Source organism: Jaculus jaculus, chromosome 12, assembly GCF_020740685.1.
Source record: "Jaculus jaculus isolate mJacJac1 chromosome 12, mJacJac1.mat.Y.cur, whole genome shotgun sequence".
Lineage (NCBI taxonomy): Eukaryota > Metazoa > Chordata > Mammalia > Rodentia > Dipodidae > Jaculus > Jaculus jaculus.
The window spans coordinates 29,110,382-29,126,975 of NC_059113.1; the positions used below are offsets into that span (position 1 = coordinate 29,110,382).

General features: G+C 51.0%; 1 protein-coding gene across 10 annotated transcripts in view; it reads right to left on the reverse strand.

Annotated features, from left to right (window-relative positions):
- Window positions 1-16,594, reverse strand: part of Ank1 (ankyrin 1) — a 241,506-nt gene that overhangs the window by 46,672 nt on the left and 178,240 nt on the right. For all 10 annotated transcript variants that reach the window (XM_045131509.1, XM_045131511.1, XM_045131506.1 and 7 more), the window contains exons 10-18: window positions 15,722-15,919; window positions 14,290-14,388; window positions 13,682-13,780; window positions 13,009-13,107; window positions 11,431-11,628; window positions 10,261-10,359; window positions 9,550-9,648; window positions 4,409-4,606; window positions 1,727-1,825 (exon numbers count right to left, since the gene is read on the reverse strand). In XM_045131509.1, the coding sequence (XP_044987444.1) occupies window positions 1,727-1,825; window positions 4,409-4,606; window positions 9,550-9,648; window positions 10,261-10,359; window positions 11,431-11,628; window positions 13,009-13,107; window positions 13,682-13,780; window positions 14,290-14,388; window positions 15,722-15,919 (1,188 nt within the window). The remainder of the gene's footprint in view (window positions 1-1,726; window positions 1,826-4,408; window positions 4,607-9,549; window positions 9,649-10,260; window positions 10,360-11,430; window positions 11,629-13,008; window positions 13,108-13,681; window positions 13,781-14,289; window positions 14,389-15,721; window positions 15,920-16,594) is intronic.

Below are 16,594 nucleotides of genomic sequence, written 5' to 3' on the forward strand. Positions count from 1 at the left end.
GCAAGGCTGGGGGTTTCCAGCCTCGGAGATGAATGAGAACAGCTGACATGAAGTGGAAAGAAGACACTTAGAAAGGAGATGGAGGGATCTGAGAGAGAGGGGAAGGAGGGGGGAGAGAGAAGGAGAGAGGGAGAGGGAAGGAGGGAGGAGAGGGGAAGGGAGGTAGGGAGGGAGAGAGAAAGAGGGGAGGGAGAGAGGGAGGGAGAGAAAGAGGGAGAGAGGGGGAGAGAGAGAGAGGGAGAGAGAGGAAGAGGAAGAGGGAGGGAAAGGGAGGGAGATGGGGAGAGAGAGAGAGAGAGAAAGAGAGAGAGATCTGTGCCAGTGAGCTGGCCTCTAGAGAAGAGCACAGAGAGGACAGATGGCTCTGTGGTCTTTTGAGATCAGACACACACACACACACACACACACACACACACACACTTCTACTAGACAGGTGAATCCCACTCTAAACCCCCAGAGGCTAGTCAAATCACTGCAGTTTATAGGAACTGTTTGTTCACAGGCTGAAGTGAGTGGGCTATGATGATTGATTCATACGGATGGTGGAGCTAATTTCCAAAGAAACTATTCTGTTTAGAGTGTTTGTTTGTCCTTGGTCCTGGGGACGAGCTCGGGTCTGTCACACACCAACAGGTGCTCTACCACTGAGCTCTGCTCCAGGCCCCACTGACTACTTCAGCGCTTCATCCAAGGGTCCCTCACCGTCACCTGCCTCCCCGGGGAGCCTGGTGGCAGGTTCCAGAGGCCATCGAAGCAGAGACCACGTGGGTTAGACCTCATGTCCTGAAATGACTTTGAAATCTTCTAACCTACAGAATAGGGTCTCCTCCCCAAGAGATCCAGGAGGCCCACAAGGGAGAAGATCCAGGTCATTCCTGCGCTTTAACTGGATTCTGGTTGAAGCTGCAGGCAGCTGGGGACTCGCGTGGCCCGCCTGCTTCTCAGGGTGGCTGCAGCAGGGCGTTGTGGACGGCGTTCCGGTGGGACTGGGGTGGGGCTGCTGGCCAGTCCCCTTTGCTTGCCTGGTAGGACTGTGGGCGGAACCCAGGGCCTTGCAGATGCTGTTTGTCCCACTTTGTGACAGCAGGAGCCAAATGTGCCTCTTCCCCAAAGTTCCTTCTCTCTGTCATCTCAAGACACCTTACACTTTGCTGCCGGCCCCTCTCTCATACCAGATGCCACATTCTGTGGCTCTTTCCTGTGTCCTGTGGTAACCTCCACGCCAAACTAACAATGCCCAGAGTGCAACGCCCACTGGGCGTCACACATGTAGTCACCCTCATGATACCGGGATGCTGGATATCACAGTCACCCTCACGCCATGGCGCAGGGCTCCTCATGACAGAGAGTTTCGCAGAAAGCCAAACTCAGTTCAGTAAAATGCTGGAGTGGAAAAGGAACGTCTTTCTGAGTGGCCCAGCACATTTACACACTCACTACGTGTGGGAGACAGGGCTAGCATCATGATTCAACACTCCTCCCAATTTCTCGCGGCTGAGGACCAAAGGTCTAGCAAACACTTTAAATTTCTCAACTGGAAAGAGAGATCATGAGGAACGATGCCTTCAGACTTCCTGCCAACGCCGGGAAGTGGCTGTCCTCAGCGGAGAGGACAATTATTACAATTCTGAGGTAGGAGGTTGGGGGCCCTAGGTGGTCAGTGATGGCGCAGTCAGGCACAGGAGAAGAGCCCTTGCAGACACAAGTACCAGGCTGCCCGTCTTACCCGGGTAGTGGCATCCACGGTGACGCCGTGTTTGATCAGTACATCTGCCACGGGGACATGGCCTTCTTGTGCCACCAGGTGGAGAGGAGTGAGTCCACTCTGAAAAGAAGCAGGTGTGCATCAGCTTTGCCAGGGAAGAATTCCAGGCTAAAGGGGCAGCCATGAAGCTTGAGAGCTTCAAGCCTCTTTTTTTTTTGGTTTTTCGAGGTAGGGTCTCACTCTGGCTCAGGCTGACCTGGAATTCACTATGTAGTCTCAGGGTGGCCTCGAACTCTCGGCGATCCTCCTACCTCTGCCTCCCGAGTGCTGGGATTAAAGGTGTGTGCCACCACGCCCGGCTCAAGCCTCTTTTGATCCCAATCCACTATCTGACCAGCTATTAGGAAGACATCTTGCTGTTCTGGGCCTTGTGTCCTTACCTGAAACTTAAGGTGGCTAAGCTATAGGAAAGGCTGGCAGTTTTTTTTGTTGTTGTTGTTTGTTTTCCTTTTAAAGGCCAGATTAGAATATGAAAACTATGTCTCTGTAAAATTGCTACTCTTGGTACCCAGCAGCTCTGACCAATGTGGAAATCACTGGGCATGGCCATGTTACAATAAAGCTTTATTCACACAAATGAGCAGTGGGCAGGAGTTGGTCCACAGGTGAGAGACGATTGTGATGGTCCCTTCCAATTGTAGTAATCGCTATTTCCATGAGTAACTTCAGTGTGCTGATTTCCTCTTCTAGAAGAAAAGGGGCTATCACTGACCTACTCTAAAGGCAAAGCAAGGAGTATTCAAGAATTCACGGTGTGGTGGTTTGAAGCAGATACCCCATAAACTCTTGTGTTCTGAGCACTTTGTCCCCAGGAGATGGCAGTTTGGGACGTGGAGCTTTGCTGGAGGAGGCGTGCTGTTGAGGGCGGGCTTTGGGGTGTTGTAGGCAGCTCCCCCTTGCCAGAGTTTGGCTCAATCTCCTGCCACTGTGTTCCCTGGGCAGTGGCAGAGGTGACGTCCAGCCCCTGCTCATGCCACGCCTTCCCCTGCCCTCATGAAGCTTCCTCTCCAGACTATAAGCCAAAAGAGTTCACAAAAAAAAAAAAAGAAAAGAAAAAAAAGAAAAATCAGCTTTCCCTCCCATCAGCTACTTCTGTTCGGGTGTTTCTTCTAGCAACACAAAGGTAACTGCAACATGTGGCTCAAGAGAGCTCACACTGGGAGGCTCCAGCGCTGTTGAATGCACCGCTCCCCAGCTCTGGTCCCTCTGTCGACACAGGAAGCAGCCCCACCATGTGACTCCATTTGCCTTTTGCACTTGCCTAGGCAGACTGAGGCTTGTTCACTGACTTCATGGTGCCCACCACCAGCCCCCCAGGCAGGTTGTCTTGGCTCACTCTTGGAACAAGACCCAGACTTAACCTCAGCAGGCTGCTGTGTGGGTAAGGCAGGTGTTTCCGAACCCATTAACCTCATTATAGACCTCTTACACAGCTCGTCGAGAATGCCGCGGCATACCAGTCCCCCTATGAGACTTTCCTTATTGGGGGGCCACCTGTCCAAACCGGTGCAAAAGGAGCCAGTGCATCCAAAGGGTTTTCAGAAATCTTAAATTTACTCTGTAAAAGGTAGCCTTCCTAAACACCTAAGCTAATTGATTATCTGAAGAACTGGTTCTTCATCGTGCATAGTTCCATTTATGTGGAAAGTCCAGAGCAGGCAAGTTTATAGACAGATTTGTGGTTTGTAGGGACCAGGGCTCTGAGGGGAATGGGAAGTGACTAATAGACATGGGTTTCCTTTTGGAGATGATGAAAATGTACTAAAACTTGATAGTATAATGGTTTCCTAATTCTGTAAATGTGCTGAAAAACCACTGAATTGTGCAGTTTAAAGAGTGAATTTCATGGGAAATTGTATTTCAATGAAACTGTTATGAAAAAGAGAAATGAGCCGGGTGTGGTGGCACATGCCTTTAATCCCAGCACTTAGGAGGCAGGGGTAGGAGGATCGCTGTGAGTTCGAGACCACTCTGAGACTCCAGAGTGCATTCCAGGTCAGCCTGAGCTAGAGCGAGACCCTACCTGGGGGGAGGGGCGGCGGACAGCGGGGAAGAAAAGACAAAGAAATAGAGAAAAGACTTTTAGTTGTCCTTGGGCCACGAATTGTTCTGAGAAGCTGAGGAAAACTCTTAGTACCTCACCCAGGAAAACGCTGCTGTGTCTCCTGCAAGTGGTGTGTAAAAGTTTAGAAGGTTTCATACTCATACATCTGTAGCTTCTGGGTGGAGACCCCGCCCCTCACTGTCTATTGCATAGGTCAGCACTGAAAACAATATCTACTGAAAAAGTATATTTAGCAACGAATTGTGTAATACACTCCCGAATGTAGTGACTGGCTTTGATTAGGGGACGTGTGCTTGGGGTTCGCCACGGTGGCCTTCTTGCAGATGCTAGAGGGAGGGGAGAAAGGCAGCACACCATAGGAAGGTCACAAGTGCTCGGGTCCCACAGTCCTGGGAGCAAGCGACCTCTGACGGGACCCACTACTGAGATGAAACTTAGACAAGGCTGTTGTAAGGATCCACCCGCCCAGCTCCTCACCGAGAAACAGAGCCATACGCGGGGTGCTCAGCGTGCGGAGGTTACAGCCAGTAAGCTGACATCTACGCGCTGCCGACGCAGGTGGGCTTGGCGGGGCCTACCTTGTTCCCCAGGTTGCCATTGGCTTGCTTGGAGAGGAGAAGAGCGACCATCTCTGCGTGGCCCTCTTGGGCAGCCAGGTGCAGGGGGGTCACGCCTTGCACCGACTCTGCATTGGCCGATCCCCCATACTGCAGTAGACTGCGGGCCACCTCCATCTGGTTTTGCTTGGCAGCGATGTGCAAAGGGGTGTAGCCATTCTGGAACAGAAGAAGCCACTTGAGGTTGGTGACAGGACTGTTAAGGTGACAACAGGAGGGTCTGAGGGAGAGCTGGGCCTGGCTCACCCATAAGGCCGGGCTGTTGTCACTGAAGAGAGCACTTTAAAACACACACAAACTCCACTGGCTCTGGAGCTGGCTCTGCACGTTCCCAGATCCAGCCAATGTCTGAGCCCTTCTGACCATCCACTTTCTGTTTTCCTATGATCCTGTATAGCTGAACTGCTGGGCGGGAAGTGCTGTTACCCAGCAAAACTTGGATTCTAACTCAGAGGTGAGGTAGGTAAGAAATTCCCCTCTCTACAAAAATGACTTAAAGCCCCAAACTCTTCATAAAGAAAAGATATAGGAAGTTGCATTTGGTGGTGCACGCCTGTAATCCCAGCACTCTGGAAGCTGAGGCCAGCCTGGGCCACACAGTGGGACCCTTGTCTCAAGGAACACAAAAGTGACTTGCAGGCTGGAGAGATGGCTTAGTGGTTAAGGCAGTTGCCTGCAAAGCCTAAGGGTCCATGTTCAGCTCTTCAGGTCCCATGTAAACCAGACACAGGAAGTTGAGGCAGGTGCAAGGTTGCACATGCCCACTAGGTGGTGCAAGCATCTGGAGTTCAACTTCAGTAGCTGAGGCCCTGGCGTGCCAATTCTCTCTCTGCCCTCTCTAAAATGAAAAAAAAAAGTGACTTGCTCTTGAGAAGATCACATTTTCTTTGAGTATGTATTACTGTCCTTTTCATTATAACCGTCTCCAAAGAAACAAATGTTGACCTTTCCCTTTGCAGTGGGCTCAGTGCTGTCCTTGGGACCTGCTGGCCAAGGACACAAGGATGTGGGAGCAAGTCCCACTCCATTCCAAGGCAGCTGTGACCCAGGGTAAAGTACTCCACCACCTGCCTTGCTTATTTCTCAAGACTGGTCAGCCAGTCAAACATGATGTATTCTTGAGAAAGAGCTTTCCAAAAGTAAGATAGGAAAGTAATAAAGCTATGTCTTATGGGACTCTGGTTGGCAAGACATAAATTATAAGTCCAAGATGAGACGAGGGAGCTTGATGTAATAAACCAACAATGTCACCATGCTCTGATTTTTTTTTTTTTTAATCAGTGTTGTCAGTCAGCCAGTTAATTTTTTTTTTTTCTTTCTTGAGACACAGTCTTACTCTGTAGTTCAGGCTGGCCTTGAATTCATGGTAAACCCTCCTGCCCCAGCCTCCCTGGTGGTGGGATTATAGGCATGAACTACAAAAACTGGCTTTAAATTTTACTTGTTTATTTTTTTGGTGGCAAAACTTTGCCAATGACAGAAGCAATGCCTGGCTTTGCACCCCAAGCAAGCTCCTTGTCCACGGCAGACAGGAGATGGGCCATTTGGTCATCTCGCCGGAAAGTACTTCAGCCACAGTTACTGTTTCTTGAGCTTCGGTGCACCTCATGTAGTGAGTCAGACAGGCACGTTTATTACTCCCCCGTGCTGTGGACAAAATGATGCTCTGCACAATGAACTGCCTAGTCCAGCGTCACGCTACAGACGAGCTGATCACAGGTCCTTGCAGCTGGAGCAGCACTTCCTGAACTGTGCTGTGTGTGCACAGCACTTGGGACTTTGTTCAAGTGCAGATTCTGATCCAGAAGGTGTAGAGACGCTGAAGAGCCCATGTTCCTAACCAGCTCCCAGATGACACTGAGGCTGCTGGAGCCCTCAAGGTGATGGGGATGCCTGGGATTTCCAGGGCAGGATCCATGACCTTCAAGAGCCCATGTTCCTAACCAGCTCTCAGGTGATGTAAGGCCCTGGAGCTCTCAAGGTGATAGGGGTGCCAGGCCCTAGGGTTTCCAGATCAAGATCCATGACCTTCTGAGCCTATGCCTACCCAGTTACACAGCAGACGGCTACCATGCGCAGGTATCTCAAGCATATATATGCCTCCCCATACTAGCCAGCATTCCTCTGGTTGCCAGTGGGCTCTCCCCTGCTGGTCACTGTCTTACTATGGCCACCACCATTTCTGACTCTGCAAGGACTACTGGTAGGGAAGGAGAAGGGAAAAACAAAGGGCTAATGGATACGGAAAAATCTCTTTAACACAGCACTTGGGGCCATGGAAAAAGACAGCAAAGTCAGTCTGAAAGTGACATTTATGGGAAAATAAAAAGTTGCTATTTACCCTCTCCAAAATTAAATTGAATTAAAAATCATTGTTTTTGCAGAATTATATAAGGCAGTTCTTTCTAGAATCTCTCTTTTTAAATTAGATTGTACTGGAATAATACATGGCGCAAAGGTTGTGTTCCTTTGACAAGATTAGCATCCTGGTTATAAAATTGAGCAGAATGTTTCCGCACTGTGTCTAAAGCAAGCAAAGAAAGGAGACAGGTCAATGGGTCAGGCCTGAGAGGTAGAACTGACTCCAAGCAAATCATCAAGTGAGAGACAAGCATGGAAGAATGTTTACTCCCCAGCCTGGTGGTCAGTGTTGGCTGGGGGAAGCCATCCGTTACAGTTCAGAAAAGCTTACTAGGGCACTTAAATTTTCATTTGCAAGGGTGGGGGGAGGGCGGGAAGAGGTTGAGAAAATGGATGCATTCCAGGGCCTCTTGACACTGAAAACAAACTCCAGACGCATGAGCCACTTTGGGCATCTGACTTTATGTGGGTACTGGGGAATCGAACCAGGCTGATAGGCTTTTCAAGCAAGCACTTTTAACTGCTGAGCTACCTCTCCAGTCTATTATTTGGATACTTTCAATGTGCAAGGCACAGTCACTGGAGAAACCTGTGGTATGTTCAAAGACATGTCAGCAAAGGCCCCAGGCCACTGGGGCAGCGATGGACACCCACGCTGGCAGGCACTGACCCTGCCCTGCCAGAGACAAGCTTGTTCTGCAGACAGCTAGAGCTTTCAGGTCACCTTGGGTTAAAATGGAGGCATAAGAACCACTGAACACAGATCAGCCCACCAGAGTGCCCCCCAAACCAGGACTAAGAGAATAATGGCCTTCTGTGGGTGACAAGGACAAAGGGCAACTATGCCAGGGAGCCAGGGAGAAGTGAGACAGAGGGACGTGTACCCAGGCAAGACTCCCTGCTCCTGAGGGCATGAGCCCAGGGAAGGCGGGCACGTGGGAAGGACTCTGCCTGATCAGTGCTGTGCTTGCATCAGATTGGGAAGGGGGGTGGGTGGGTGGGGTTGGTTTGGGTGCAGAGGGATTTGCTGTGAAATTCTACAAAATTGCCAGACTACTTTGGAAACTATTTTTTGCCATGGAAACAAACCCCATCTGTGCAGGCTTTGAGCTTGCATTTCACTCCCTTTAAATATCAGGAACCTGACTCCAGCTCCTTTTATATAAGTGGGAGTGAGGAGGAAGGGAGTCCTGCTTTTTATTTTTAGAGGCAGGAGTAAGTCGACATCTTAGCAGGGCCACACGCTCCCTTCTGCATAGTGATGTAGAGCTCACTACAACAGGGACCGGAGTAAGGACACAGCTGTGGAAACGAGGCTGTCTGGGAGAAGCCTTGTGTGCGGGAAAGGGATGCTGTGAGGTTGAGGTGAGCATCACACTGAGCAGGGAGAGCAAGCTGGAGGTACGCACTGACTCCTCCTACCCCCTCCCCCCAGTGGAGGTTGGCAGGTGTCAACTGGAAGTACACAGGGACCCCCCTCATGGCTCCCTCCTCCCACTGTGTGACTGAGCTCCGCCATAAACCCTCCTCCCTGTTTCTCATATTCCCAGCAACCTGTCAGGCCACAGGGCTGCTGTCTTGCCTGCCCAGCTGGGCCCTCTCCTCTTCTGACCACACAGTGGTATCTTGTCCCTCACAGACACCACCCTCACCCCAGATGTCACTGGCCCTGGTGGCAGCTTGTTCCCCTCAAATGCTTCTTCTGTGTCCTGGCTTATTCTTGTATCCCTCCTGGCTCCCCCCCAGCCCAAGCCACCAGCAACTGTGACTCTGGTTTTCAAGGGTCACAGACTTCTGTTCCCAGCAGTTCCTTTTACATTTTAGAGGCAAACTACATGTATGTCCACTGTGGGACATGTATAGGAGTCCCTCTTTTATTTATTTTGTTTCCAGGCTGACCTGGAATTCATTATGTAGTCTTAGGGTGGCCTCAAACTCATAGCAATCCTCCTACCTAAGCCTCCCGAGTGTTGAGATTAAAGGTGTGTGCCACCATGCCTGGCTTTTTGTTTCCTTTCTTTTCTTTCTTTTTTTTCTGAGACAGGATCTCATGTATCCTACGTTGGCCTCCAACATATGTAGCTGAGGATGACCCTGAACTTATGATCTTCCTGCCTTGCCCTTCTAAGTATTGAGATTACAGGCAGGTATCAGTAATAACGTGGTTTATGCACTGCTGTGGGTCAAGCCTGTAGCTTTGGGCATGCTCATCAAGTGCTCTACAAACTATGCCACATCCCCATCATTTTCCAATGTCTGCACTCAGAAGAGGGCCCTTGCTCTAAGGTTCCAGTGAGCTCATGAAACCCCGATATGGCCCCCACCCACCCGCCAGGTATGGCCACTGTACTTGGCACCAGAACACTTGGAGAAGAGGTGCAGAATGGGACATCCCAGCAGGCCCCAGTCCCACTGAGAGGGGAATCTGTGACAGTAAGGCTCATGGCTGCTCTGAGACTCTCATTCACACTGACCTTTGACAAGAGTCGGCAGACATGCAGCTTCTGGGGTTAAAGTGCACAGGGAGTGGAAAGCAGACCTCACTTTCGTGAGGAGGCCTGTGATGCAGACGTGGGACCCACTCCCCATCCCACAACCGGTCCCCAGATCGCAGCTATGAGACTGCAGGTAACGTTTGTGTCTGGAGTAAAACAACAACAACAACAACAACACAACAAGAACACACAAACAAACCCAAAGTCTGGAGTTGCTTTGGACGCAGCATGGTCGAAGGATCTTACCCAGGCAGGGCTGTGGGGGGAGCCCCCTCGGGGAAGCAGAAGCTTGACGATGTCCAGATTGTTGTGATGGACGGCCACATGCAGAGGAGTCAACCCATTCTGCACGGGGAGAGCACAGGAGAGAGCACTGTCACCCCAGTGGGCTTTCTACCGAGGGCCCTCTAGGTGGCTGGCACCCACTTTTCAACCCATAGCACTACTTCTACGTGGGTAAAATGTGGTCAAACAGCCATCCAAAGTTGGGCTGGGGAGGTGCAACTCAGTGGTAAAGCACTTGCCTACAATGTTCAGAGCCCTGGGTTCCATTCTAGCATGACAAAGGAAAAATAATAATAATAAATAAATAAATACCTTCTAATTAGGCCTGAGGCTATAACTCAGTGGCGCGGAGTTTGCCTGGCACGCACACGCCCTGGGTTCCAGCCCCGGCCCCACACAAAAAGTCAAAAACGATCCTCCCGATGGCAGTCTAAAGACAGCCTCAGCAGGCTGTGGACCCATGTCCTTATGGTGGGGAGGGGGGCTGCAGGGGATGTGGGCAGTGAAATCAATGCTCTTATTCTAAGACCCCAGTCCTTTAAACAAAGGGTGACTTTCTCTATAGACCATTCTCCTTAAATAGCTGCCCAGGCCGGGGTGGGGGGGCATTTCCCAGGGGTGCAGCCTGTCACTTCTCACTTCTTCTAATCCAAGTGGGAAATTCAAACTCACTTTGCCGGCAGCGTTGGGATGAGCATCACGTTCCAGCAGCAGCTCGGCCACCCGCGCCTTCCCATACTTGGCGGCCACGTGGAGAGGGGTGAATCCTTTCTGAGGAGAAACACAGACCATTAGCACCCAGGGAGCCAGCGCCATCGCTCTAAAGGAAGTCAGGGCCAGGGTGCTTCCCACCTTAACCCGCACACAGGTGCCAGTGAGGAAAAAAAAAAGGCTCTGACCATTTTGACCCCTGCAAGAGGCCGTAGACCTCAGTAGTCAGCAGGCTTCCTATAGCACCATTCCACCGCTCATGGAAGTAAGAGACATTGGCCTCCTGTACTATCAAGTGATTGCTGGCTTGCTAGGGGAAGGAAAGGGTTGTCTTTCCTCCCCCCTTTTTTTTGAGGTAGGGTCTCACTCTAGCTCAGGCTGACCTGGAACTCACTCTGTATTCTCAGGGTGGCCTCGAACTCATGGGTGATCCTCCCACCTCTGCCTCCCCAAGTGCTGGGATGAAAGGCCTGCGCCACCACTTGGGGACTTGGGGTCGTCTTTTGTTTTGTGTTTGTTCTTGAGACAATGTCTCACTAGCTTTGAACTGGATCCTCTGGCCTCAACCTCCTGAGTACTTGGATTTCAGGTGGGTGCCACCGTGTCCAGCAAAATTTTATTTACTTCGTTATTGTTTGAAGCACTGGGGATTGAACTCAGGGTCTTGCACACGCCAGGCAAGCGCTCTACCATAAAGCTAAATCCCAACCCTTGACTCAATCCTTTTATTCCAGGAACTTGTCTAATTGGTCTACACCAAATTACAGCTCCATGAGTAATGGATAAGAGCTGGGCAGGGGAAGACACTGGTATTCTGCCCTTTCTAGGGAAGGCAATAACAAAAAGCCCAGAGATGGCAGCCAGTCGTATGGGTGCCCACTCTCTCTGCCACCTATGGCATCATTAAAATGACTAAGTGGCTTGGGCAGGAATTCTCTAGCCCCAGGCCCAACCTACTGCTCCTAAAAAAAATTATTTTTCTTGAGACTAGGTTTTGCTATGTTGCCCAGGCTGGTCTGGAGCTCCTGGATTCAAGTGATCCTCCTGCCTCAGCCTGCCGAGTGCTGGGACCACAGGCAGATGACAAAACTCAACCAGCCTGTTACTTAAGAATGAGGAAGGTGGCTGTACCTTGGTCATGCAGGCCTGGGATGCCTCCTTCTCCAGAAGGGCCAGCGCCGTGTCCACATGGCCCTCACGGGCTGCAGTGTGCAGAGGTGTGTGGCCGGCAGTGGTAGCCAGGTTGGGGCTGGCGCCATTCTCCAGGAGGAGCCTCACCATGTTCGTGTGGCCAATGCGAGCAGCACAGTGAAGGGGGGTCTGGTCATCCTGCACCCAAGATCAGACAGAGGCCAGGAAACGTTAGCCTTACCCAGCTCAGCCCTTCACTTTGCAGAAGAGGGAGCGAGGCTCGGAGCATAAGTGAATTTCTCAAGGTCAAAGACTCAAAAGAGCTGGGATTTCATCCAGTCTGTGAGTCACAGAAACCACTGTGCTCCATCTCATTTCATCCTCACAATTCACAAGGTTTGTGTTCTTTCTTTCTTTCTTTCTTTTTAAAATACGTTTTATTTGCTTACTTATTTGAGAGAGAGAAAGACACACAGAGAGAAACAGAGAGAGAGAGAGAGAATGGGTGCACCAGGGTCTCCAGCCACTGCAAATGAACTCCAGTGCATGTGCCTCCTTGTGCATCTGGCTTTATGTGGGCACTGGGGAATTGAACCTGGGTCCTTAGGCTTTGCAGGCAAGTGCCTTAATGACTGAACCATCTCTCCAGCCCCTCCTTTTTTTTTTGTCTTATGCTAGCCCAGGCTGACCTGGAATTCACTACGAAATCTCAGGGTGGCCTCAGTCTGTGTTATTTCTACTGAATCGCCCCAAGGGTCGGCCTTATAACCTTTACTGCATAGGCCTAGCATGCAGATCAAAGCAGCAGATGCATACAGAGTTGGGCACGTAATGCTCGGGAAACTGACTACCACTGTCAGCTTTGTCTCCCAAGCCCTTTCCGGCCGGTACACTTGTCTTGACGTTTGAACTCTACTTTGATGTTTGCCTGTGCCAGAGGTCACCGGGGGGAGTCTAAATCATTGAAAGGGGAAGAGAGGCATGTGTCCCACTCCTTTCCAACGTCCTGCTATGGCTCACGGTGCACGAGTTCATGGACAAACTCTGTGTTGTTGAGCCCAAGGGGGAGGTGCAGTCAGATACGGTCCAAACACAGATCGTGGCCTTAACCCTCTGGGGACGCTCTGCCGCTTGTGGTTTGGAAGGTCTTTTCTTTGCCACAGCCTATCCCCAAACAAACTCAGTAGCTGTACTCCACATCACTCACCTAACACCTCACATATTTATTTACAATAAAGGGGTCCACCACTTTGAGACCACGTGACTACTGGCTGTTTTTTCCTAGTGACCGAAGTCTTAAAAACATCCTTTATTGCCTTCTGCCATAACTACTCATGAACCCAATAAACAATTCAGACCAGCCCTGCTCCCAGGGTCTTTTCTCCCCTGCAGAAACACAGCTTGGCTGAAGAAATGTCTCTGGCCCTGTCGGGACCTCTGCAAGAGGGGAATTTGAATTTTCATGACCTAAGCGGGAGTCTCTGACTGGGAGCCGGGCCTCTGACACAGCGACGTCCCCTCACTGTGCTGGCGCGGCCTGCATTCTGGGAGCCTCCTCTTCCTGCCTCCAAAACCCACCTTGGCCTTGGCATTGACTTTGGCTTTGTTCTGGAGCAAATATTTGGCCACTTCTGTATGCCCTGCTCTGGCGGCCATGTGTAGCGGGGTCTCCACTTTCTGTGAAATAACAGAATGACAGAACTGTTAGCACACACTGGATTTGCAAAAGGACGCATGTGGCGCTCCAAAGCACCTGCCTGGAGCAGCTTGGCGGGACTCTGTTCAAGAGGTGGAGCTGCCCAGCAAGCAGCTCTTTAGCTTGCACTGTGTGTGTGTGTGTGTGTGTGTGTGTGTGTGTGTAATTATTCTAGGTATACATGACAGAAAGTCCCAGAACTAATGAACATTCACATGTGTGAATGTATTTCCAGATAGGACTACAGAAGTTCCAAAATATTATCCAAAGTAAACCCCCCAAAATGTATAGGAGTGTGACAAGTTTAATCAGGAGAACACCAGTACATAGAAACTTTCTCCCACATGTGACCAGAGAATTCTGCCTCCGTGGGTAGATAGAAGCTGAGGAGTCCCCACCACAGGTCCCCTCGGAGCAGTGGGCCAGAGTCCCTGCCATCCCCACGGCCACCACAGGTCCCCTCGGAGCAGTGGGCCAGAGTCCCTGCCATCCCCACGGCCACCACAGGTCCCCTCGGAGCAGTGGGCCAGAGTCCCTGCCATCCCCACAGCTTACCACATTGGAGACGTTAGGCGATGCCCCCCGCTGCAGCAGGTTCTTCACAATGGGAAGGTGTCCCATGAAGGAGGCCACATGGAGAGGGGTCAGGCCAGACTAGAAGAGACCGGGTAGAATGAGCTAAGCAGGAGCCGCCTTCCCAGAGAAAATCTAGCCATGGTATCTCATGCTCTTTTGCTGCTGGGAGCATCCTTGTTGCCCAAGAAGACAGATTTAAACATGATTTGAGGTCTCTTTTACCCCAACATGTCTACACACACGCAGACCTAGCTATGAAGAACAGATATCTCAGGGCTGGAAAGATGGCTCAGTGGTTAAAGACTCTTGCTTGCGAAGTCTGCTGGCCTGGGTTCGATTCTCCAGTACCTACATATAAAGCCAGATGCACAAAGTGGTGCATGCATCTGGAGTTCATTGGCAGTGACAAGAGACCATGGCCTGCTCATACTTTCTCTCTCTCTCAAATAAATTAAAATAAATAAATAAACTATATATATATACATATATGTATGTATGTATGCATGCATGTATGTGGTATAACTATCTCAGGGAGGGTGATGGAAGGGGACCAGGACAGAGCCAGGTGCATCCACGCTTTTTCCTACCTCAGTCACGGCATCAATGGAAGCTCCGGTCTTCAGCAGCAGCTCCATGACCCGGATGTGGTTCTTCTTGCAGGCGATGTGTAAGGGGGTAAAGCCATTCTACAGCCACAAAGGAAGGACACACACATCAGGGGCTCACTCACACAGAAGCTCAGAACTAAGCCAAGGAAGACCACCTTGCTGTTGTAGATGAAGTCCCTACCCAGCCCAGCGGCCCATGCCCACGGTCCAAGGGACAGATCCACATCCCTTCATCAATTGACATAACTGTCAAGTGTCCCTTCCTTTAGACAATACTCATCTTCCCGAACATGATGCTTAAAACCCTTTTTAAAAAATTCTATCATATTTTTAGATATACCAAAAAACCCTGCTGTGTGACACTTCCTTGAGGGTATAAACTTATACTGAAGATCACTTTCTGGAAACAAATCACTTTTCCTTCTGACCAAAACTGCAAAACTCTGAGTGAAATGGATTCTGCTCTAGAGCCTGTTACACTGACTGGCATGCGCCCTCCACAGGGACGGCGTTTGACTGTCCGTGTCTGTGTCTTTTCGGTGCTTTATGCTTTAGGGCAGTGGCTCTCAAAGGGAGAAGGGGAATGGCCTGCACCGCCCCCATGCCTGCAGAGACCTTTGGTCGCATCCAGAGAAGGAGAGCTACTAGCACCTAGCAGGGCGAAGCCGGGATGGTGCTAGGCACCCTGCGCACTCAGGACACCAGGTATCTACCCTAATGTCAACAGCCCCCAGCTGGGACACCTCTGCGACCTCAGAGCGGCCCCTGCGCTCCGTGCACAGTGCAAGCCCCTTTGAAGAAACAAGCAATGAGTAAGTGCTGAGTAAGCCACCTTCTTCTACCTCTGGACAGTAGTTCTCCCCTGGGAATGGCCAATGGGGAGGCAGAGGCCCCAGGCATGCTCTGTGGCTCCCTGGACCAGCCTGGTTGGTGGTGGGGGGTGTCTCTGGCCTGGGGAGGAAGGTGAGGACACAGCCACCAGAGGACTCTGCTTTAGGCCTGAGCTGAAGAGCCATGGACACTGAGCCCTTCTGAAGTGAAGGGGTGCTTAGCTTGGGCCAGTGTGTCCCTACGTCACAGCAAGCCAAAGGCCAGATTGCTCCCAAGGCATTAACGCTGCTCAGCTTTGGGTCTGGTTTGGGCTAGGGTGGGGTCCCGAACCCACACGGATACTATTTACAGAGTCAGGTCTCCTGTGCACAAGCCCACTCTGGACCTCAGCCTGCTAGTGAGGCTGTGGTCACTGGGTGCAGGAGGCCACATCAGCTGACTAGCACCCATGCCCACCTGCCTGCAGCCACTCCTAGGTGCTGCCTATCCCGAGGCCACCTGCTGTTGCCCTTCCTATGAGCTCAGCCAGGAAGTCGCAGCTCTGGCCTCCCTCCGCCCTCACTCTGGAGGTCCCCCTCACCAGGGCTCTGGAGTTTGGCTTGGCCCCTTTATCCAAAAGGACCTTGGCCACCCTGTGATGGCCACAGTGGGCTGCCACGTGGAGTGGGGTCAGGTGGTCTAGGGTGATGTCATCAATCTCCGCATTGTATTGCAGTAGAAGCCGGACACAGTCAAGATGGTCTCCCTGAGCCGCCATGTGAATTGGGGACAAGCCGTTCTGGAGGAAGAGGGACAAGGAATCAGTAGCAGTGCCTTCTGGGGACGGAACATGGAAATTCAGGACATTGATGCCAATGTCACTTTTTTTTTTTTTAACTTCTTGCCTATTCCATGCTTCAACATGAATATGTTGAATGAGCTTGGCTCCTGCTGGACTCTGATGACAACTGTCTTCTTTCTCAGTACTTTCTAGCCAGGGCCACTCCTTCCCTGGCCACCCTAGGTTCCCAGGGGTCTTGCTGACCTAGATCACTCACTTGGTTATACCTATTCTCCCCTTTGCCTAATCATGTTACAGTCACTTGCTCGGCATGTCTTTTCTTCTTACAAAGCTTCTGGAGACTAGGCCTCTGCCTAATGCTTCCCTAATGCCTCCAAAGAGCCCCACAAACATGCGCCTCTGCTTCCGTCATTTTGGGAACTAGGATGGAGAATACAGGGACTGACAGAAGCAGGCAAACTGTAGCTGTGGGCCCAACCAAGCATGCAGCTTGGGAATGCAAATAAAGTTTTATTGGAATGTGAGCACTCGTTTGGATACTGTCCATGGATTTTTTTTTTCCCCTGCTCCACTGGCCAAGTTCAACAATTTTAACAGAAATCGACTTGCAAAGCCCAAGAAACAGTCACTAACCTGGGCCTTCAGGTGAAACGTTCTCAGACCCTGATCTAG